Below are 23,693 nucleotides of genomic sequence, written 5' to 3'. Positions count from 1 at the left end.
TCGCTTTGAATTTTGCATGAATTCATCTTTGATAGCATTCCCTGTAGCCTTTCTTCCTTTTTTTTTTAAAGCCATTTATCTGATCCACTCGAAACGTTGCATCATCACATTTCACTTTCCTTATTTCCTTGGTATCTTAATCTGCAAGTCGGTCAAAAGAAATTTATGAAATGTATTCAAGATTCAGTTGAGTCTTCTTCCTCTTAATGCAAATAATATAGGAATGTATAGGTATTTATCATTTTTTGTATAACCGTTGCTATGGCTGCTAAATACGTGTATATAGCTTACTTCTGACCACTACTTTCACCGAAATTTTTTTGTTATTTATTCATTAAATTTTTGCCGCTTCTGCTCTTGCTCTTGCTGATGGTCGTCTGTATCTTTTGTTGTTGTTGTTATTGTTGATGTTGCTTGAACACAGATACACAAAACACACCTACATATATATATAGCATATGAAATATTTTTTACATGAGAGGGAGAGAGAAAGAGACCCTCCCAATAACAATTTAATAAAAATCGAAAAATAAAGCGAAAAAGGAGAAAAAAAATTAAATGCAAAATCAACAAGAAATTTTTTAGCTCACCAAAGGCAAACACACCTACAATGTGGCAATTGATTGGCAAAATACCTGCCAAGTGGCAAAAGAAAAGATGTCAGCAAACAATGTGAAATTGTGCTACCGATTCGACCAGTGTTCGAGCCACATACACACATACATCTACTCGTATATATAGATAGATATATGCCGTTGGTGGCACTACGGTACATTAGGCACACCGTTAGCTGGGTCTAGTGTATCTTCGATGGCCATCAACAGCAACCAGAAACGAAAATCTTTTCTAATTTGTGGGTAGTATTTAGTAATGCATAGTTTTTCACCTAACACCAAATGCCGCCCGTCTCCGATCTTCTCGCTTTCATTTTGTTTATGCAAATCAGTCGACGAAAAAAAAAAAACGAAATGAACTAAAAATATAGCAGGAAAAAAACTTTCTTTCAGCTTTAATTTAATTCGAATAGTTAGACAAGATGAAAAAAAAACAACGGCCTGCTGATAAATAAAGAAGAAGAAAAAACACAAAACCGTAAAAATGGCCACTTTGTTGTGTGGGACACAAATGATCATCGTCATTGTATTTACTGTTCCCCTGTCTGGCTAATGAGTTTCGAGTATTTGAATTAATGTCAAACAAAATGAAAGTGAGAACTAAGCACAAATATTCTTTTGAATAGATCCCCAAATGAGGCACTTAAAATCTCTGACTTGACAAAATATTACAACACTTTTACAATGCATTTGATTGTCATTGTAAAATCAAGATAAATGAAATGGAATGGAGAAATTGAAAATAATTTGGAAAATGTGTGTTGACTTTACAGTTGTAACTAACGCTTTTCAGTCTGCTTGGATTTATACGGAATTCGTAAAGATAATTTAAGGGAATGTTTAAAAAGTCCTTTTTCTTTCACTTTATTTTAAGCCAAGGACTTCAACTTATTTATAAAACCCTCGAAAACAGTTTATTATTTTAGTAAATTTTGTATATTTGCTTAATCAAGCGCAAGTCTTAATTGAAAAATGCTTTCAGTTAATTAACTTGGTTAGTGATAAATAACAAAAAAGCTTGAATTGCACAAAAAAATATGCACATATGAATGACATTTTTTGTGGCAAGGACTTTTAGTTATGGACATGAACAAAAGTCTGATGTAATCCCGGCCATACGAGAGGTGTACCGAAGTTTTATTTTTGGGGAAAAACAAAAGACCATAACAACAACTGCAACACGTCTAACACTAACATAACAAAAACAAAAGCAAAAACACAAACAACAAGCAGGTTCAACTACGACGAAATTCATTCATAAAAAAAATATAACCAACAGTCGACACTTGGCCAGCTACTTTTCGCATGAATGGCCATGACTGTTGGCTGATGCCTCTTGCCTCTTGTTGAATGTCTTGCCCGCTGGCAGTGGGGACTTTGGCACAAATGGATGGACATGGACGCGTTCAGCGCGTGAACCAACATAAATTTTGTAGTAGTAGTAAAAACGGATGCCCATATTGTGTGTGTGTGTGTGTCTGCATGTGTGGTGCAATGAGTGTGTGGTGCATTGTGAACTCATTTATATTCAAATGTATGCTGATTGTTGTCCGGTGAAAATCGAAAACGAAATTTCAACGAATTCACGCTGACACGGTCGCTCAACATTGTCGTTTAATTATAATTTTTTTTTACTTTTCTCTCTTTCTCTTGTGGGATGCCGAGATTGTGGCAACGGATGCTGCACCCTTTTTATTTTAGTCAGTTACGAAATAATCGAATGGATCTTCGAATTTTTAAGCGTTTTACACTTTTACCGTTACATGGGGCCATTGACGTCACAACACGATGCGAAGCCCACAAGAGTCCCCCAAGTGCGAGCAACGGAAAGCTGATTAAATTGTAGCATAGTAAAATTACTCATACGCCCCATTCGCCAACGGCATTCGACAATTTGGCATCGTGGCATAATGACGATGATTCAGTGGTTTCATAAGCTGCACATAGATCCGTTTGATGGTGTCTCAAGGTGTCAGATGTCGTCAGTCGACTATCTCTCTGCATCTCCAACATTCACCTTGAAACGAAAGTCAAAGATGGAGACGGAGATAGAGACGGAGCCGGGCCCCAAGACCGCAAGTAAAGTCAGCGAATGCTGTTGACTTTTTTAGCTAGCGAATTTGGTATTCACGCTTAATATCCCTCCAAACCCTCCCATCACTCCCGACTGCCCATCCATTCCTCTTCCATCTATAGCACATCTCTGCCTCATATCCGTTTTTGTTTGCTTTGCGTGTAATTTCTCTTTCATTTCACTTGAGCAATTGAAGCGCGTTGTTGTTTGCACTTTTGCTAAGCTCAAATTGTTGACTAATGTGTCACAATTGCAACGTCAGGCAGCAGCCGCAGTAGCAAAAGCAACACAAGATGCCGCACCACAGTCGTTTTCATACTCTTGCCAACAAAGGCATATTGATTGTGGACCATTATTTGCCCCATTCGGAAAATATTAACAAAAGCAAACACTTAAGTCTTTAACCTTAATAAGAATCATTCATTTGCTTTTGCTTTTCAATGAATACATAGATCCAATAGTGGATATTACCAAAGGCAATAGTCTATTTCTATTTCCATTTAATATTTAAACAGAAACTTATTAAGATTAATTACAGAAATCCTGCAAAGATTTTAAAGGCATAATATTTTATTGAAAAATGGAAAACAAATCCCAAACCAATTAAACTTTTTCCTATTAATTCTTAAGTTTTCTTTCACCAAACTTAAGTACTAATTACGAATCGCTTAACTAATCCAAGATTTGGCAAGAGTGTTGAGACTTCGCCAAAGCAGGGCAAAGTCCAGCCCTATGGTTTTATTTTTTTTTACGATTATGCTCAAGGTGGGGACTTTTCACTTGGACAGGACGTGCTTATCATTAAATTTCACTTATGACCCCCCATCAAATAAATACTTATATATTAAATTTATGTCAGAGATATATCCATATGGATCCTAGGTCCAGGCCACTAAAACTCGGTTTCATTCTGGCGACCTAATTGCATAATTCATGATAAAAATCACAGTTTATGTTGCGTCATAAAAATGACAGCAACAACAACAACAACAACAACAACTATAAAGTCACGAAAATGAAAAGTAATTTCAAGGCGCGCACATGCGATAAACAAAACAACTTGCCCCCATACATCCAGCTACCAAGCCCTTCATACCCCTGCCCTTTACCAAAAACCCGAAAAGAAGATGACACACAGACATTGCGTTGGACGTGGATCAGAACGGGGAGAGCGAGGAGACGTATGTAGGCCCCCAAGACCAGACTAGGGGCCAAAAAATAACAGTAGTATGAAAATATAATACACACAACTTTCATTTCTTGCGGCCAAAAAAAAAAAAAAAAAAAAAAAAAAAAAAGGAAGAAAAAAAAAACAAAAGCGTTCAAAATTAACAAAAGCAGAAGAATATGGCACACATATTGGGGCACGAAGATAGGCAAGAGGAATGGAAGGGAGGCAGGCTGGCAGGCAGAAGAGTGGGCTAAACTGAGAGCAGCACCTGTTTATCACCTCATGTGTTGTAATCTGTGAAGCTGTAGCCAAGCCGAGTCAAAAGCTAAATGCGAACAAAATGGTACACACAAAGAATCACAGTCTTCACGTGTGTGTGTGTGAGGGAAAGAGTGGAGACAGCATACAAATGATGGGCAGATGAGCAGCAGATGACTGCTAAACAGAGAAGAAGATACACAGGGAGTAAGAGATAGACAGAGACACACAAAGACAGCGACAGAGAAAGAGCGAGAGAGGACAGTCAACCTTGGCACTGGCGCGCCTGCTCTTTGCGGCAACTTTCTCGCGCTCTTTCTCAGTAAGCCCTGTGCCGTTGCTGCCGCTGTTGGCGTTTGCGTCGGCGTCGCCATTGACTTTCTTCAATGCGGAAGCGTGCACAAAAGCTTATGAGCAGTTGGCTTCAGCGGGCTAGCCTAATGCTGCTTCTAAGCTAAGCTTAAAGTCGGGGCGGCTGCTGTCATAGAGCGGGAGAGCATTTGTGAGGGAGAGCGAGTGAGCGAGCGAGAACCCGATTTATTGGATACCGTAGGGAACTTGGAGCCCTCTCATACTCGCTGCCTGCGCCGCTGCTCAGTCAGTTAGTGTGTGTGTGTGTGTGCACTTTTTACATAATTTTACGTTATGCCGCTGCGAGGCATCCGTTAGGTTGGAAACTCTTTAAAAACAGCCTGACAGCGTCGAAAAATTATCAAACCGCAGCTTGTTCCATTCGAATGAACACACCAGTGATTTCGGTGGTGCCCAAGGAATTCAGTTTAGTTCAAAAACAAATCATAACCATGAAGTTCTTCATTGCTACCGCATGTGTCCTGCTTTTGGCATCGGGCATCTCGGCCGATCCTGTCAAGGCCGCCACCGAGGAACAGTCCGGTGCATTTGCCAAATGCCTGGAGGCTGATTCTATCTCGTGTCTTCAGCTAACGGTACGGATTAAACACAAAACCAAGGATTAACTAATTATATATTAAAGAACACTAAAGAACACAATTTTGTGGCCCCGTGAAAGTGAAACTATAAAAGAAAGAGAAAAAAATATACAAAATAGAATCACCCATGAAATGAAAATTAATCATCAGGAGCCACTAATGTAGCCCTGAGACAGTGAAAGTCACTAGTGGATAATTTCAAAATAGAAGATGACACAAAATTTCATGGGGATGCGAAAGTGAAAGTGCCAAAATATTTATACAAATGAATATTAACTAATTGTGTAAATCAAATATGATCATTCGGAATATGCAACCTAACCCTAAATAAGCTAATTTGTGAATCCAATTCTTTTCGTGTCTTCCCTTTCTGCAGCTCTTCCGCAAGGCCAAGTCCATCTTTGAAAATCCACAAATCGAACTGTTCGGCGGTGTCTCGTTGGTCAAGGCCAATGAAGGACGTCAGGGCAAATCTTTGGACAATGCTATCGCTGTTGAGGCTGCTCCCTCTGTGGAGGCTCGCACCACCGAGATGGGCAACTACTTCATGGACAATGCCAAGAGCTTCTTCGCTGAGCGCTCATTGAACTTCAACTTCGCCAATGCCGCTCGCAGCGTTGCCCGTGCCATTCCCGATGACATCAAGGCCGATCTCCGTGAATTGGTTGTGGAGTCCCGTACCCGCAAGAAGAAGCTCTTGAAGAAGTTCCTCCCCATCCTGTTGGGCGTTGGTGCTAAGATTGCTGTCCTCGGCGTTGGTTCCATCTTCGGTCTGCTCTTCTTGGCCAAGAAGGCTTTGGTTGTGTCCGTGATTGCCTTCTTCCTCGCTTTGGCTGCCGGTGCATCAAGTGGTCTGAGCCGTCTAGGCGGTTCCGGCGGCTCTGGCGGTGGTCTGCTCGGCGGTCTGGGCGGTCTTTTCGGTGGAAAGAACGCTGGCTCCTCCTCTGCTAGCTCTGGTGGATGGTCATCCGGTGGTGGTGCTTCCAGCAGCGGCTGGTCCTCGGGTGGCAGCTCTGGCTGGGATTCCCATGGTGCCTACAGCTCACCTGTGGCCCAGACCATTGCCTACCAGGGATACAAACAGGCCAGACGGTAAGCCATCGGCCTTCCATTCAGCCCTCCATATGAAGGACAACAAAGCCTGACAAGGAGAGAGAACATTCGCAAAAACAAAAAAATGATGACCAGTTAATTAATGTCTATATTTATATATATTTATAAATTATTTATTTTAATTTATTTACTTGAACGAGAACGAGATGGGGGCGATGCTTCTTGGCGTTGCACCCCAGCAAAAAGTGCCTTCCAATCAAACAAAAGAAAAAAAAACTCTCGGCCCAGAGAGCTAACCGAACACACACCATGCCACAAACCACCTTCTTCTTTCACATCCACCAAAAAAAAAAAACAGTCCACAGCTGCCACAATCAACACAACTCACACACTCTTTATACATACACTCCTTCAATCGCTCATCTATATCTATCTTTCATCTCGCGGCTGAGTCTTTGATTAATGGCCACAAAATGTTTGCAACTAGTCGCGCCCATTAATCAAAAGCCAGCCTCGCCTATCTAACTCTAACTATCTATCTCATCTATCTATCAATCTAAAACTCTATCTCTATTTCTATATCTACCTCTGTCTATCTATAACTCTGTATCTATATCTAAATCTGTCTCTCTATCTATATGTTTTCTGCCTTACCGAAAAAGAAAACTCTAAACAAATGCTGCAAAATCAAAGAATCAAATAATAATTCAAATATGAAAACAAAAAACAAATAATTTATCCACTCTGTCTATTTTCTTTACTGATTTCTTTCCCAAAAAAAAAAAAAAAAACAAAAAACAAAACTTTTCCTTTTCAATTTGCATACGCACCTTCTGCATCATCTTCATCACAGCACTCGACACAATCAACAGCGTCATTATAGCCATAATCATCATAGTCATCTTCAGGCAACATCACTCATACGCCTCATTGTCTGTGTCTAGCAATTTGCATTTGTGTGTCTGAACTTTCCTTTCATTTCTCAGTCCATTCTTTGTTATCAGCCAAAATCGAAGACACAAAATGTTTTCTTTTATTTTTCTACTCTTGAACAAAAATTTCACCCACTTATTTCATCTCATTTTCGTTTTCTTTTTTCAACCATTTTTTGGTTAATCTTCTTCATTTTCACTGCACTTTCTTCTTGTTTGTTCGCTAGCTGTCTGTCGCTCTCTCAGCCAGAATATAACAAAAGCAATTTGCTAAAAAATAAAATAAACATTTAGCTACGCGTATTTTGCCTTATTCACAGGGAGGCTAACGGGCACATGGGCACACACAGGCAAGGGCTAGGGCCTCAACAATGGACATTATGAAAAATATATAAACATATGTATGTATATATTCTGCACCTGCCACCAAAAAACTCAAAATTAAAGAAAGTTTGAGACGATGTTGATGTCGCACCTGAAGACCTGGCAATTGCGCCTAAAAAATAACTGCAGTCGGTTACCGGCGGCAAACGGCACTTCATTGCCGCTTAAACCGCTACCGCTCCCTTTGCTGCTGCTGGGTGCTTTACTTATGAATATGACCCAGTTAACAGAAAGCACTTGGCCAAATGTACACATGTGTGTGTATATATATATAAATACAAAAGTGGATGGATGGATGCTGTGCGTCGCCAACAACATTATAGTCAACGGCACGTAAACTCTGTTGTCTGCTCTTGGCATAGACTTTCTTCAGATATACAACTATTTGTAGGTACGTCAGCAATTAATGTGTCGCCGACTGACTTCTAAGCGTTTTTCTATGCTCATTTGGGCCGCAACGCAACGCAACGTTTTCTTTGATTTGCTTAGCATCTAACATTCTGCTTTTTGCTGCCATTTATACCATTATTTCCGTATGGTTTGTGGACAAATGTCAACGTCTGTCCGAACGTCTGTCTGCCTAAGTGACTGTCTGGCTGACTGGGCTTACTCTCTCATGACTTGTACCTAAATCTTGTCGTTTGTAGGTTTTCGTTTGTTTGTTAAGTGAAATTTCTAAATACTGTTCCATTGATGGTGTCACGCTCAAAAACCAATTGCCATTGTCCAGGCAATAACATTTCGAGCCAGTTAACAAAGTCATACCCAAGTGTCAATCAAATTCGTGAAATGAATGATATGCTGTTGTTGTTGTTGGCTTTTTTCTTGTTTGTCGATGACGAAAAATGAAAGTGACAGGAATTCTTTATTTTAATGTGGCCCATTTCTTCGTTACCCAAAAATGATATAATGTGATTTAGCTTGTTCATTCACAGAATCGGTTTCGATATTGAACTCTTAACTGCATTTGGCTTTCATTTCTTTTCTCATCAACAAATCACAACCAAGCAGTTCAACTCTTAAAGCAATTACTAACAAATTACTTAACTTGGATTTGTTGAGTTTAATCCTTGTTTGGTTTATATATGGACATCTTATTTGTTGCGTACAATTTATATAAATTTAAGACCCAGCTGAAGCAACACATTTTTAAGCCATTTTGACATTTGAATTTTAAGTCACGCCTTAAAGTATACTCTTAAATTTTCGTTAATTTCCCAAAGTCGTAGCAAAGCTTTGCCATGATTCGAAACTCGGCCTAATAGCTTAATGTTTGAAGCACAAAATGTTGTTACCAACTTTTTAAGCTTAGCTTTAAATAAGCCAAGTTAACTTGAGTAAATTATGAAGCCACGTTTAAAAGCTGGCAATGCTTTCTTGTTTAAACTTATATTGCGTACTTTTTAACTTATTCAAAATTTATGCAATGTGTGAAAACGGCATTCAAATTCTAGGATTAGGTAAGTACCTAGATGAGATCTATTGTATTATTTTTGCCCACATCTTAATTGGGGCTAGTTTAGTGAAATTTTAGCTTTGGAGTTTATTTTAAAGGTTTTTATATACAATTTCAATAATTAGTAAATGAAATTCACATGTGCAGTATATTTTACTTTTCTATTGATTAAATTCAAACACAAATGTGAAAACAAAATTTAAATTTAAAGGGCTGGCAATTATTTTAGATGTCAACAGAGTTTTGTGGTGCATAAGGGCCGTATTTTATTTTTAAATTATATATGTACATATGTATAGAGGTAAGTTTTTACATCATGTGCCCAGGTCTTTTATGGCAACTGTTAGGCCTGGGTCGGGTTCAATCCTATACATATGTACATATATGGTTTGGTATGGCGGTTTCTGTTTGGTCCAACCTGGGGCCCGCCTCATGCGCTTTTCCGGTTTGCGGTCTTCACTTGGTGGTCTCGGACAGTTGGCTGGGTCAATGCACACTTTACGGATTTGAAACGTTGCCCATTTCACTCTACACAGATGCAGCAAGTGAAAGATAGAGACAGATAGAGAGGGAAAGAGAGCGATAGAGAGAGGGAGAGTTTTGCGGCATGTGTGAAAGTGTTGCAATATATTGTAGTATATTGTCGGTTCATAATTCAATATGGCCAAAACATGTTGGTCAGTCTTGACATTGAATAATACAATCACTAATGCGGCACAAAATGAAATCGAATGGATCTGGGCCTGGGCCAAAAGTAGTAAAAGTGTAATTTTCAATTGGCATTTATAACTTTTCACACAGTGCTAAGTATCAGCTGGTGCGGCAAAGGCAAAGGCAAAGGCAAAGGCAATGGCAATGGAATCGGAATCGGCAAATGTGTGAAAGTTGTCAGTTTGCAACTTTTATTGTCAACATATTAACAAACAAGGTAACCAAACAAGCGAACAAACGAACGGTCCAACAAAATTACTACAGCAAATGATGAAGATGTTGTTGATAATAATGATGATGATGATGATGACGACGACGATAGCCAGTTCGGTGAATGATATTACAAAGCCATCATGGATGAAAGAGACCGTTTCGAGAGCTGCTTTTGTCGAACAAAAGAACAAAATGTTGACAATAACGAAAGTGAAATGCCTTTTTACCCTGATCATAATTATGATAATGACAAATTTTTTCATAATGAAATGAAATTGAAATGCCTTGAAAGTGAAACCTGAGCAATTAAAAGCAGAGCAAGCAAGCAGGCAGGCGGCGGGCACTATCTGCCACGCCCTTAAGCTTTCGTTTTTTCATTTTCGCTTGTTTCTTTGCTTTTTATTTCTTATTCTCTTTCCACTTACATATTTATTTTCGATGAATTTTTAAAGGTTCATTTATATATATTTTTGCCAGCATTGGCGATTACACAATTCGGGGCGTGTCTGTCTCTAAGGCGCAAGATATTTGCATTTCACGATTTTATCTTGTCCAATGCCTTAAGAAGATAAAACCCAAATAAAAAACCCAAAACACAATATTTTTTTGGAGGTGGAGAAATGAAATAAGTAAAACCAAAATCTGATTATCAAGTGGAAACTCTCACTTTTACGATTATTTTTCTTACGGCTTTCGGTCGGCATCATCATCATGATGATGATTGTGGTAGACTCTCTATCCATTGTTATATTGTCTTTTCAGTCTCATTATGATTAGACTTTCTGTGTGGCTAGAAAACTAGAAAACCTTAGAGCAGCAGTCGCAACATTAATAAAAGTCAATTTTATGCTTACTTTTTGTTACTGATTGACTTGAATCGTCATTGGAATCGTGTCACGAAAGCTAAAGTTGTCATTTATTGCATGTGCTGTGATTTGGAGCAACACTAAATATCTCAATTAGAAGTTATTGTCGAGTAGACATCAGTACCTCAGTAGGTTGGTGGGCCTTTCTCTAACTCTCATGTCGAAAATCGACACAATTCTCTAGCGATGCACAGATATGTATATATGTATATGGATATATGTTTGAAGGTATGCCTTTCCATCGCTGATCTAGTCAGCCATCCATTCATTCATTCATTCAGCAAATACTGCCTGGCCCAACCCTCTGACAATTAATTAAAGTCAAATTGTTATTTGGCTTTCAGCCATGGCTTTCCTGACGCTAGCCACGCGCTCAAAGTCCAAAGCGAGTTTAGTTTTGTTACCTTTCGTCGTTTTTGTTGTTGTTGCACTTCAGTCCATTCGATATTTGTTGTAATTTCTATCGTTTCTAAAGCTGCAGTCGGCTTTCGGCCAAAAACAAGTTGCTACAAACCCAACCCCAACCGCAGCATCAGCCGAAAAACATGCCGAAGAAAGTGCCGGGACCTGAGGTACGGAATTGTGGCTCAGCTTTGGCTGGTTGACTTGGGTTGTTTTTTTTTTTTTTCTATGTTTTTTAATGCCGGCCATATCCGTTTTTGGTTCGATTTATGCCTTTTGATAAAGCAAACAAACACAATCAAGTGACAGACACAAAAAGAGCCGGCCCGGCTTGGACTGGCCCAACCTCACGTGTTCGGCGGCATGAGAGGCGTCGTCGATTCATTGAGTTACATCGATATTGGTGAAGAGGCAAGCATCGAATCAATTTATATATCTCTCGTGTGTCTGTATTGGTTTGTGTCTGTGCGATTGGGCAGCTGCTATGGCCGTAGGTGAGGCGAAAAATAAAACGGAAAGATTAAATAAAAAAAAAAAAAAAAAGTAAGAAAAAAATTTCACTTTCTCATTGGCTTACCGTTACTTATAAATATGGAAGCTATCGGTCAGAGTAAAGTTATTGCTCTTTTGGCCTAAGGATGAAAGACAACACGGTCCGGGACAGGGACAGAGAAAAGGAAGTAATGTTCAACCGGTTGAAAGCAACTCGATAAAACTAAGCAGACCCACGGGGCAAAAGAAAATTGAACATCTGCCATTATTGATGATACAACTGATGCAAAAAGTCATTATCGAAATTACAAGAAAACAAAAAAAAAAAAATAAGGCAAATCAATGTCGTTACTTAATGCGTATATTCATACGCTATTGATTATAATTGATGACCCAGAAATTTAGAGACAGATGATTATAAACTTTTAACAAATTCGACATACATATATATGTTAGTTGTAGGTACAACATATTTCTTTTCTTCTTCATTTTATTAGATAAGACAAAATACTAAAATATACATAAAAAATTTAAAGTTTTCAACACCTCTGCATAAAGGTGAGCTCGGGTGCGGGTTGTGAACTTTAATTTTAAAGCGTTCAATCATAGTGAAAGAGAAACGTTGAAAAATTAAAACCTTAATTAAAGAAATATTTATCAAAATTTAAATAAACAATAGTGTATGCTGAATAAACAGAACGCCATGGCCAGTTAAAAGGATTACAAAGGAAAAAACAATAACATAAATACTGCATGCAAAATAAAACCAACACAAAGTGCACATTTGTTGTTAATGCTGTTGGTTGGCGAATAAAAAAGGAGAAATGTTATTTTGCAGCATTCACCCGTATGGCAAATAGTTTGCTTTTCGTTTAATTAACTTTGTAATACAACTTCATCAACAAAACAGCCCAGTAATTTAGGCTAAGCAACTTTTGCATTATACATTTTCGTTAGGCAAATTCAATCCCGCTAATTGCACTGAACGTATGCACATTGCGCATACGCCCTGGTCATCGATGCAATTAGGTGAGATTAGCATTTGCAGTGGATGCAATCAACTGAAATTTGAGCGGGTCTATAAACCATTGGCAGCTGATGCTGCGACCTCAGATGCAGTCCCATGTAAGAAGACACTTTGGCTTTGACATTGACAGAGAGAGAGAGAGAGAGAGAGAGAGAGAGAGAAAGAGAGCCCTTCATGTGGTTTTTGCAGTTTGGATGCAGTTGGATTGTATTTTTGGTAATGAGTTTGATTTATGACCTAAACACACACACTCACACACGTACAATGAGACACTTGTAATGAATGGGATTGAATGAGGTGTGAAATTTTCGTTTGCCATTGTAATTATAATCCATTAATAGCCCTGTATGATTATGTTGATGATGATAATGATGATGGCCACTTCATCATGACAAGTGCCACATAACATGGAACCTTTTACCAACAATATCTTTCGGCATACTAATTACATATGGCCATAACAATGAGAGGCAAACAACACATTCACATTGTTATGGCCATTGACCAGCAGTTGGGCCGCTCTAATGGGCGGCTTTTTGGTGCTTTAGTGTTATGGATTTACTGTTGTTGTTGTTGTTGTTGTTATTGCTGTTGTGTTTGTTGAAGAGGCAGGTTGCAAGTTCAATTCGCATTCGCACACACTCACATATATACATATACAGTCGTATAGATAGCAAAACTTTCACTGAAGTTGATTTTTGAGGTTCCATCGTTGTTGCCGTTACAATTGCCATCGCTGGTGGTGGTGCTGCTCCTGTCAAAAAGTATGCACATTTCATTATTAACATCCTCATCATGACCAATGCTGGTCATAAGCCGTACAATCGTGACGAAAAACCATCAAATGCCGGCTTAGACTGTAGTCTGGACATTGACACTTGCCTTTGAAGTAAACACACAGAGAGTACTTTCATTTGGCAAATAATGTATGCTTGTGTGTGTGTGTGTGTTTGTGTGACACATGTTGGGTGGCAGCACTTCACAACTGTTTATGGTAAATAGAGATAAAGCGACTGTGTTTGAGTGACTAGATGATGACTGGATCGGCTGGCAAAGTGCCTGCCTTGGTATGTTAACGGTCCATTGGCTACCAAACGGTCTTAATTATAATTTTTAATTGACCGTCTCGCACTTGTGCGCCTAAATCAAACGGGCAGCATGCTCCAGTTATGGTCGCAGGCCAACCGGAAATACCGTTTTATCAATCACTCAAAGTTGTTTCAAGTGGTGGCCATTGATTAGACAAAACTGAAGAGAACGTCATCATAAGGCTTGTCATCATCATCATCATCGACATCGACATCATTATCATCATGATGGCGGCTATTCCTTTGGAAGCTTTTTGACCGAAATACCATCGAAAGCAAAAGAAAGAAAGTTTCTCAATGCCGACACTCACAGAAAAACAGATATCTCTTGGTCTTTTTATTCACTTGCCAGTATTTCCTCCACATTCATTGCGAACCAGTTGCTTATGCGCCTTTTTATTTAGCTTAATTTAATTAACAGCGTCGTTTTAAGCAACAATAAAAAGCAAAAGAAAAAAAAACCAACCGAAGCACAAGAGGCAAAAAAACAATAGCTTAAAGAAAACAACAAGAATGATGACAATCATCATCATCATCGTCATCATCATGATCTTCTCACCAACTGAGCTGGTCAAAAATTTCACTTTAAAGAATGCAATGAACGACTAGCCGATCGGTATCCACATCCACATCAGCATCAGTATCCGGTGTCCGCAAAGGTTGCTTGCCTGGTGGCTCCCCCCATCCCGGCTTGGGGGCAACGAAACGTTGCATTATTTATGATACAAAGTGGGGCGGGAGTCAGCAGCAAGGGCGTGTTTTTTTGCCGTTGCTGCTGGTGCTGCTGCTGCAATTGCGTGAAAGTCGCGGAAGCTGTCGAGATACAAAGCTATCCTCAAGAAAAAGCGAAAGGGCTGAGAGGTATAAGACCGAGGCTTGGCCTGGGTCCCACGTGCGCTCAGATCGGGTCATAAAAACTGCAATTTTGGCAAGTTTCTTTTGGGTGAACCCAAATGGCGAGAAGAAAAGGAGAGAGAGAGAGGGGAAAACCCTTTCTCTTTCTCAAAGAAAGCGCTGCCTGCCCGCCTTGCTCTGCTCTGGCCTGGCCATGTGAATTGCCATAAAATTTTAGCAAGTAACTGCACTCCGAGTGTCGTAAAAGTTTTTCACGCATTATATAACAACATAACAAATATATATATAAAGGTTTATACTTATATGTATAGATTTATATATGTAAAAGAAGAAAAAAGAAATGTCGGCGGAATTTGACTTTTTCCTCTCATGCCTCATGTTGCGCCATCATTTGTTTACACTTGGCCATCAATTATTCAATATGAACAGCGTTTAATGTCGGCAAATTACATAAAGAAAAAGCTACTAATAAATGATTAAATAAATGTTGCAATAAATAACAATAAAATAAGCAACTACGAAAGTGTCATACACTTTACTGTTCATGATACTAAAGTTGATCCAGTTACAGAACAATAAATATTATAAACATATATCATTATATATATCATGCGAAAATGTTTAAACAATACTCTGATGTTTTATTGGTACGACATACTTTCTATGCTAGTCAATGTACCCCATTATCTAGACACTGGCTTTCGGCCATATCCGTGCGTTGTTTTTAGCGCTTTGTCGCAATATGTCGAGACTTGGCTTTAATTTTTGATTATGTCTGTTGAATTAGATAATTTTTTTGTTTTTGGAATATGAACCACATAGTGAAATGGAAATGTAGATGCATATTAACGCTCTCTTGTTGGAACGTCATGGAAAGTGAAAGTGATGCTGCTGAGATTCCGATTCCCCCCTGTTTTTTTGGATTCGTGCATTTATTATTTGTATACTCAAATCATCAAATGGTTGCCAGGCGTGCTAAAAACGCTTCAACTTTATGCTAATAGGCGTGCCAGGGGTTTTAAGCCCCTCAAATTATTACAAACAAAACTGCTAATTTGTGTGGGTATGAATTGGTGTCCACAACTGTTTATCTGTATCTATGTGTTGTTGGTTTGCGTGGGGATCCAACTCTGACCTTTTTCAGGTGGTTTTTTTTTATCTGCTATGAAATGCGGTAGTTCCCAAGCAGCATAAAGAAGACAAAAAGTAAAAACCGTCTTTAAGCCCCAATTAGATGAATTTTCAGCTGACCATAAAAGTGGTCATAAGTAAGTAAGAGTGAGCTTGCATTTGTTTTGTTACCTATATCATTATACATATATACTTGAGAAATGCAGCATTATGACTACGCTATAAACTGAATGTCGTATTGAGCATAGGGAAAGCCCTAAGAGGAACTCCAAAGCACTCTGGTACTTGATCTAATTATGACTTACCCAATTATGGGAAATGTGAGCCCATTTTCCATTAACTTGAGTCCGAAAGAAAAGCGCAAACAAAATCTTAGAGATCCCTTTGCTAGAAAATCATTTCATTTAACTATTTTTGATTTAAATAAATTCCTAACAATGATCTTTGTTATAACAAAATTTAGAATATTTCTTCATTTTTTTTTTCATTGAAATACAAAGAAAGACACGATGTTATTATTAAAAAAGAGTATTTCTTTATATACTTGAATGTGTTAGAAATTCAACTTTCTGCATGTCATTTGTAGCTGACGCCCACCTGAGGATCAGGGCCAAGACGTACTCTTGCGAGTCAGATGAAAATGAAGCTATTAAGTGGCAGTTGCAGTTTGTTTTGCAGTTTCACCCTTAATACTATGAGCAGCATTATCATCTATCTGTTTGGCTGTATTCATAGGCCAAGTCAAAGCATTCATTATTATTATTTACTCTTTCTTTCTTGCTGAGTTTGTTTCTCTCCCTCTCTCTCTCTCTCTTTGTCTGTCTGTTTGCTAGTGTGCGTCAACACCCACTCAAAAGGGAAATGGCAATGGGTAGTGCATCTCATAGTGCTAGGTCCGGTACTAACTCACTTCATCATTCAACTATCTATCCATCCATCCATCCGTCTAAACATTCGTCCATTCATTCATTCATTCATGCAGTTTGTTAGTTTGCATTTTGATGTTGCAAAGTTGCACGCGCCTCACGGCTGGTCGTCGCAAAGGCAGTGAATGTTGAGACGACGAAAAAGGAAAATTAATGTTGAACTTTCTTTTTTTGTATGCAGCAGCAGTCCCAGCAGAGTCTAGCAGCCACAGAAACCACCGCTACAACAATGATATAAATAATATATACCTATGTATATAGTATACTCAACTCGGCAAGTGTTGCTGTTGTTATGAATATATCCACACATTTTGTCTTTTATGGTCTGGCAGCTAAAACTTGTTGAACTGTTATGAATTTTACTTTTAATTTTCAAAAAGAAAAACAACAGAAAAAGAAAAACCTGTTGATGTGGCCAAGCCAAGCCACAACAATAGAACAAAAAGCGGTTCACAGGCAAACCGTTGCACTCTTAAGTGTCTCTGTGTGTTTGTGTGAGTGTCTGTCTATGTGTGTGTGTGCTGCTCGGGGTCTGCAGGCCAATGATGATGCAGTGAAAGTGTCGTTTCTTATGTTTCTGCACAGGGTGAGGGACTGAAGGAGAGAGAGAGAGAGCAGGAGCAAAGAGAAAAAAAGTTAATTAAATGTCAAATAATTCAGCCGCTTTAGCAGATTTGCATCCCTACCCACTTCCATCTGTGTCTGTAGGCACATACACACACACGCATACATACACATGTATAAATTAATGAACATATGGGTGTACCAACTGCCTGCCTGGACTCACGCAATGCGTCAGTTCAGCAATCTGCCAATCCCAGCGGGAGGCGGCATCACTTGCCAGTTGCCCAATTGCATATGAAATTCGCTTTCACTGAGATTTTGAATTTTTTTGATTTTCAATTCATTTTCAACTGCAGATAATACCTGATGCTATGCTCCTGCTGACGATTTTCACACAGTCTAGTGTTGTTGCCGCGCTCAATTTTATTGCATTTTCACACATTTATAACATTTTAATTAACTGAGAAACGCAGGAGCGGATTCTGAGGTTAATCCCTTAAATATTTATGCAGAGAGTGCTAAAAAGATTATGTATCTCTTTACATTTTATATATTTCCGTAAAGCCCCTAATTAAAACCATCAAATTCCATGGCCCCATGAGTTGTGGGACCTGTGTGTTTGTTTTTTTTTTGCAACGCTTTCTTGCCACATGTTGACGGGGGCATTTGTTTTATATCCTGCTCGCGGTCATTTGCACACTTTTCGCATAAGCAGGCTTAATTTGAAACACACCACAGCTAAAATAAATGTGAAAAACTTTCATTTATATGGCCCGTTGCTCCTGGATGGCCATCTATTTGCTCACTTTTACTTGTCACATCCAGCTTCAGCTTCAGTCTCACCTTGGCTTAGCATTGGCTTGGCTACTGGTGTTTGTCCATTGACTTTCAGCACACTTTGCCAAAGTTAATGTCAACGCCAAACCTCAACGTCAGTGCGCCAACATCAACATCAAAGTCAAAGTCAATAACTCAGTGGGCTGTTTACTTTAGCCATTTCATATTTGACAACGCATAAAAATTTGCACATTAATTTCGTATGCAACAAGAGACTATGTATGTGTGTGTGTGCGGAGAGCAAAAAAAGGGTCACACATACGTATTGAGCGTAGTATAGTATATATGTACATATATGAAATATCTGAAAGATGAATCGCAAAACTTTCCCTTTTCCCCAATGAGGTTACATTTATGGGTTCTGTTATTGGCTTGGCATACATCTCTAGCTGGCATTCTTTTATGTAATTTGAATTCCAACAAGCGTTTTTGTGTGTTTTTATTTTCAGCAATCAAATCGGAAACTAAGTTTATTGTCTGATTGATTGAAGTGGCCCTAATTTTTGGTTAAAGGAAGTTTTGAAAGGGAAATGCTTTTACTTTAACCATTCCCATTCCAATTCAATTTAAAAGCAATTAAGATTACAATTTTTCGGCAATTTGATTTGTCTTTTTTTTGTTTCTTTTGGTAAAAGTAACTAAGTAGCTGGAGACCCACCATGTTCCCACCATACTAGCCAAGACAGTCAGGAGAGGCTGCAACTGTTGACAATGTTACATGAACATGAACTTTAGGCGAAAGCAGCGCGCCGCGCAGCGCCAGCGACAGCTAGCACATGGCCATGGCTAACAAATTACAGCAACAAATGCTTTTCCAAAGACATGGCACAGCCAAATCTGCGCTGCCGCTGCGATGTCAGCGCCGACTGAGCAATCCCGTTGGCTGGCAAAACGAAAGACTTAAGCGAGAAACTTGCACGACCAGTTTCAGACCACCGAACTGTATGTGGCTGATGAAAATGCTTTCGTTCGTGCCCGTGGTCGTGGTTGTGGTTCGCGGTCGCGGTCGAGGCTGGGGTTACGGCAGTGGCAGCAGCAGCAGCAGAGATGAGCATGATGCCGCCCGACGTATATAAATTGTCGTGTGCATTGGAAAATTGTATCATTTCATCCTTACCCGTCAAAGCAGCAACACGCCAGCCAGCAGCGTTGTGTGGCAAAGAAAATAATCAAAAGAAAAAGATATAAGCCAAAAAGAGAAAGTGCGTTCGTCAATTTGTGTGTCGGTCAGATCAACCAATAACAAATAAAAATACTAAAGGACTATACAAAATATTTTGTAACAAACTAGTGCAAACAACAACCCAAAATTTACAATGGCAAACAATAAAGTTATTTTCGGTGTCTTGTGTTTGGTCACACTGACCGCGGCCCTGCCCGCTGAGGAGACGCGCGGCCATGCCCGCAACGCCATCGGCGGCGAGAACGACATTATGGATAGCATCTACAGCGACTGTCTGCGCAAGGATTCCGTCTCGTGTGTCAAATACAAGTTGTTCAACTTTGTTGACAAGGTGCTCGGTGCCCGCGACCAGTTCGCCCTTACTGAGGGTGTGACTGTGGTCCGCTCGTCCGATGCCCCAGTGCAGGAGGCAGCTCGCTCCATCTCGGGTGATGAGTCATTCGAATCGTTGGCCCTTAACCGCATCAGCAGCTTCCTAAACTCGCATACCATCAAGGTCGAACTGAAGGGTGCTGATATTGTTCAAGCTGTTAGCTCTACCGGACGTGCCCTCGAAGATGCTTCCGAGTCGCTGTTCGGCAGCAACGACCCCAATGCCCCAGAGGAGAGCCGTGGCAAGAAGAAGAAGGCCGCCAAAATCCTGGGACCCATTCTGGCTTTGGTTGCCCTGAAGGCTGCCGCTTTGTTGCCCCTGCTGCTCGGTGCCATCGCTTTGATTGCCGGCAAGGCTCTGTTGATCGGTAAGATTGCCCTCGTCCTCTCCGCCGTGATTGGCCTGAAGAAGCTGCTGTCACAGGAGAAACATGTTACCTACGAGGTGGTTGCCCATCCTCATCACAGCAGCAGCCACTCGACCAGCCATGACTCTTATGGCAGCGGTTACAGCGCCGATGCAGGTGCATCTTCCGCTTCATACGGCAGCAGCGGTCATGGTGGTTGGGGACGTTCCATCGATGCCCAGGATTTGGCCTATGGTGCCCAGAAACCTCAGGCTTAAGTCCGGAATCACTGACCACATCCACTACCACAACAACAACAACAACTACAACATGAAGCACTCAATCACAACAAAATCACAAACTGACTTGAGCCACAGTGCTCGCATGAGACTCTTGAAGAGGAGCAGCATATTATTTATCGTTCGTTTTAATTAATTTATTATTTTAATTTATTTTATTTATGTACGCAGAACGCAGAAAAGCAAAAAGTTAAGCAAAGAATCAAAACACTTACCATCAGTTTCAAAATAATGTTCAAACAAACAAACAAAAAAAAAAAACGACATCGTAGCGAAAAGAGAGAAGACAAAGAACAAACAAGCTAAATCACAGCCAAGTTACGTTTTTGTAATCAACTCAATAACTGAATTGTCTTACAATTTCGTAATTCCGTAAATTAACGTAGAAATGCTATAAAGTTAAGTTTTTGTAAAAAGAAATGATAACCAAGCGAGAGTTGAAGTCGGTACCTTATGCAGAACGTTTCAAATACTCATAAGCCCAGGCGGCGACTCCCGGAAGCGTCCAGCCTTAATTCTAAGCTCGCACCCGAATATCCATGCATCCTTAGCCCCAAACCCTCAGAACGGAAATCAAGCACATTGCTTTAGCGCTTTACTTGCCTTCCTATATCTATTTCACATCATCTTTGACTCTCTCTCTCTCTCTTTCTCTCTGACGCACATGCATTCATTACTACTCTGTCTCTATCTCTATCAATGCATCTGCATCATTCTATATCTGTATCCTTCACACTACTATCTCTATGTATCACACTGCCTATACCAAAACTTTTTCGGTTGCCATGCAGCCGGTTAAAACGTACAAATCAAATGAACTATACTTAACACTATATACTTTTATGCTATGCTATTCTGTACCGTAACTTGCACTATATCTATATTCTTCACATGCAATTCTAGTCTTAAATTACAACAATGTAAAAGCAAGCATGCCTACTATTACTAGCTTTAACTCAACTGAACTAGCTCTAACTCTTTCTATCTCTATGACTATTTCACAATTTCGATCTACTTCTATAACTGTTTCTGTTTTCCAAAATCTATCTATCGATCATTTTATAACTAATTCAATCTGTGTATCTCTATCTTGAGTCATAGTTTTGGTCATATGCATGCCATAACTTGCCATAGTTTTCCTGTCTCACACACATACATATATACAAACACATGCACCATACAAGACACTCCATACACATACAAAACTGAACTCATTTTCCAAAAACTCTGCTCAAACTATTTCTTCACACAAAAACTCAAACTTCCACTTCCACTTCAAGTCTTCAAAACTTTCTCATTTCTCTCTGTGCACCTTCATCTGGCTATCTCTATTTCACTTTCTTTCTGCCTATGCATCTGTCACTTTCTAGCGCTCCACTTTCCAAAAAGCACACATAAAAACGCACGCACGCAAGTTCTTTGTAACCATAGTTCACTGTAATCATGTATTGCTTTACTTTTTTTTTTTATTTTGTTTTTTTTTTTTTTCGTTTTTTTGTTTAATTTTATTGTAGTACTTTAATGTACCAGCGACTTGAGCCCTCCCTTGTCAGCCTGCCCACTCGCCTAACAATATGCTCTAAACATATTTTTAATACACATGTTTAAAAATATTTTGTTTAAAACATTTTGAAAGCTCGCTCAAGCCACAAGACCCTCAAGTCGCCAGCACGTCGTCTACTTTAATTTAAATATTTTAAGCAGAATCGTACGGCACTTTCACATCAACAACAACAGCAACAAGAGAAAAACAAAAACTAAAACAAAATATATAAAAATCGGCAAGAAGCGTAGAAGATGCAGATATGGGCAACCAACTCACTCAGATCACACAAATCACAAATCATAGCACACAAAGAATGTAGATTTCTTATAAACAATAATAATAATAATCTTTTCTCTGTCATATATGCATGTCATTATAAAATGAAGAAAAAAAAAACACACACAAAACATAAGAAACAAAACAAAAAACAAACAAAAAAAAAAAGTAAGGAAGATTAATAAATAAAAAATCAATGAAAAATCAATGGCTAAGACTACATAATTTATGGCATACCAACAGGTGAAAGCGAAACAACAAAGATGAGAGACGAAAACGAAATCCATTTTGACTCGGCCGCCTTATGCATATCAGCAACATTTACAGCACATTGTAGGATTGGCCAAGACTCAAGATTGTGTTGACAAATGACCAAGTTTGGCCATCATCATACCCGGACAAATGCTTTCGTTTCAAGTGAAATTGATTTGCGACCCAGTTGCCTAAGCGAATTTTTAAAGACCTGCCCGTTAATAGGTGTAAATAATTATTATGAGCGTTGTCTGGCCAAGACAGGTTGGTATTGGCATCGGCATCGGCACAACGCTAGCAGTAATTTAAGCCCAGAAAAAAAACGAACAAAATGTTGTCCAAAATGCTCCCCGTTGGCTTCCGTTGTTGTTCCTGACAGGGGCCAACAGTGAAAGTAAACAGTTGTGAAATGGTAACAGAAACAACAACCCAAGCCACAACAACAAATACAACACCAGCAACTAGCAAGCAAATGCATTCAAGACTTATAGTGAAAAGTCAAAGAAATTGTGGTGTGGCATGAGTTAAATCGTTTTCATAGTGAGGGCCCCAGCAGCGAATGTTTGGCGAAAACCAAAACAAAAGCCAAGTTAATGCGCATTAATGTTAACAACTCATTTAGGCAGCTGCCAAGCTTGAGCAAACATTGACTGACCACTGGCTGTTAGCCGTTGTTTCTATTGTGGCTGTTGCTGCTGCTGCCGCCGTTCGCTTAATCAACAAAAGTTTATGTTTTCCTTTACAAAATGTCAAGCAACGACCAAGGAATACCTTTCACTCATACAACTATAGAGAAAATTGTATATTTATAGGTAATCGTGGGTTAGAGAGAGTTCAATCATATCAGATATGAAGTTGCAGTTAAAAATTATACCGCCTCTTAAAGCTGCATGTCTTAAGTCCAATTGACTCTAACTCTAATCTAACTCATTTTAAAGGGTAAGATTACAAACTAAACTACTTAAACTCTATGGCTGGCCAAAATTCAAGAGAAATAGTTGGAAAATTGTCTGTTGGAATCAGCGCAGAAAGTCAACAACACAAAAAAAAAAAGTGGGCAACTGTGTGACACCGAATGCCAGTGACAAGTGACCACAAAACCACATAGACAACAAAAAACTTTTGGTGAGTCATCTAACAGATCATTAGAGAATATTCTCTTTTAATGTGTGGGAAATATTCAAAAGTAAGTGATACTCAAAATTAAAGAACAACATTTTAGTATTCTAATTTCTAGCTTAACCTAAATGATATCGATATACACAATTTATAAGAATTTTCTCTTATTGTTGCTTTTTATGCAAATGGGGAAAAATCCAAAACGAAAGCCTGTCCAAATGATTGGGAGCGAACCACCGTTGTGTGGTGGTGCATTAAGGTGCTTCGGCTACAGCAACTGCCAAACTGGTGCAGC

The 23,693-nt window shown here is 39.3% G+C and overlaps 2 protein-coding genes across 2 annotated transcripts; both read left to right on the top strand.

Moving 5' to 3' along the window:
- The first annotated feature begins 4,845 nt into the window (after positions 1-4,845).
- Osi6 (DUF1676 domain-containing protein Osi6) lies at positions 4,846-6,854 on the top strand. The gene is made up of 2 exons (XM_068300389.1): positions 4,846-5,064; positions 5,444-6,854. The coding sequence occupies exons 1-2, from the start codon at positions 4,855-4,857 to the stop codon at positions 6,161-6,163; spliced, it is 930 nt and encodes a 309-aa protein (XP_068156490.1). The 5' UTR covers positions 4,846-4,854; the 3' UTR covers positions 6,164-6,854.
- A 12,274-nt stretch (positions 6,855-19,128) lies between these two features.
- Positions 19,129-22,111, top strand: Osi7 (Osiris 7). Its single transcript, XM_068300026.1, has one exon. The coding sequence runs from the start codon at positions 19,321-19,323 to the stop codon at positions 20,182-20,184; it is 864 nt and encodes a 287-aa protein (XP_068156127.1). The 5' UTR covers positions 19,129-19,320; the 3' UTR covers positions 20,185-22,111.
- The last annotated feature ends 1,582 nt before the right edge of the window (positions 22,112-23,693 follow it).

This window comes from Drosophila tropicalis, unplaced genomic scaffold (assembly GCF_018151085.1).
Source record: "Drosophila tropicalis isolate 14030-0801.00 unplaced genomic scaffold, ASM1815108v1 contig_878, whole genome shotgun sequence".
In the NCBI taxonomy this organism is placed as follows: domain Eukaryota; kingdom Metazoa; phylum Arthropoda; class Insecta; order Diptera; family Drosophilidae; genus Drosophila; species Drosophila tropicalis.
This window is presented reverse-complemented; position numbering and strand designations above follow the sequence as displayed.

What these genes read in the sequence shown, in the direction of transcription:
- Osi6 (XM_068300389.1), top strand. Translation starts at nt 4,855, where the DNA reads ATGAACACACCAGTGATTTCGGTGGTGCCCAAGGAATTCAGTTTAGTT. An exon ending in TCTCGTGTCTTCAGCTAACG is followed by an intron (nt 5,065 to 5,443) that starts GTACGGATTAAA and finishes CCCTTTCTGCAG; the next exon opens with CTCTTCCGCAAGGCCAAGTC.
- Osi7 (XM_068300026.1), top strand. Translation starts at nt 19,321, where the DNA reads ATGGCAAACAATAAAGTTATTTTCGGTGTCTTGTGTTTGGTCACACTG.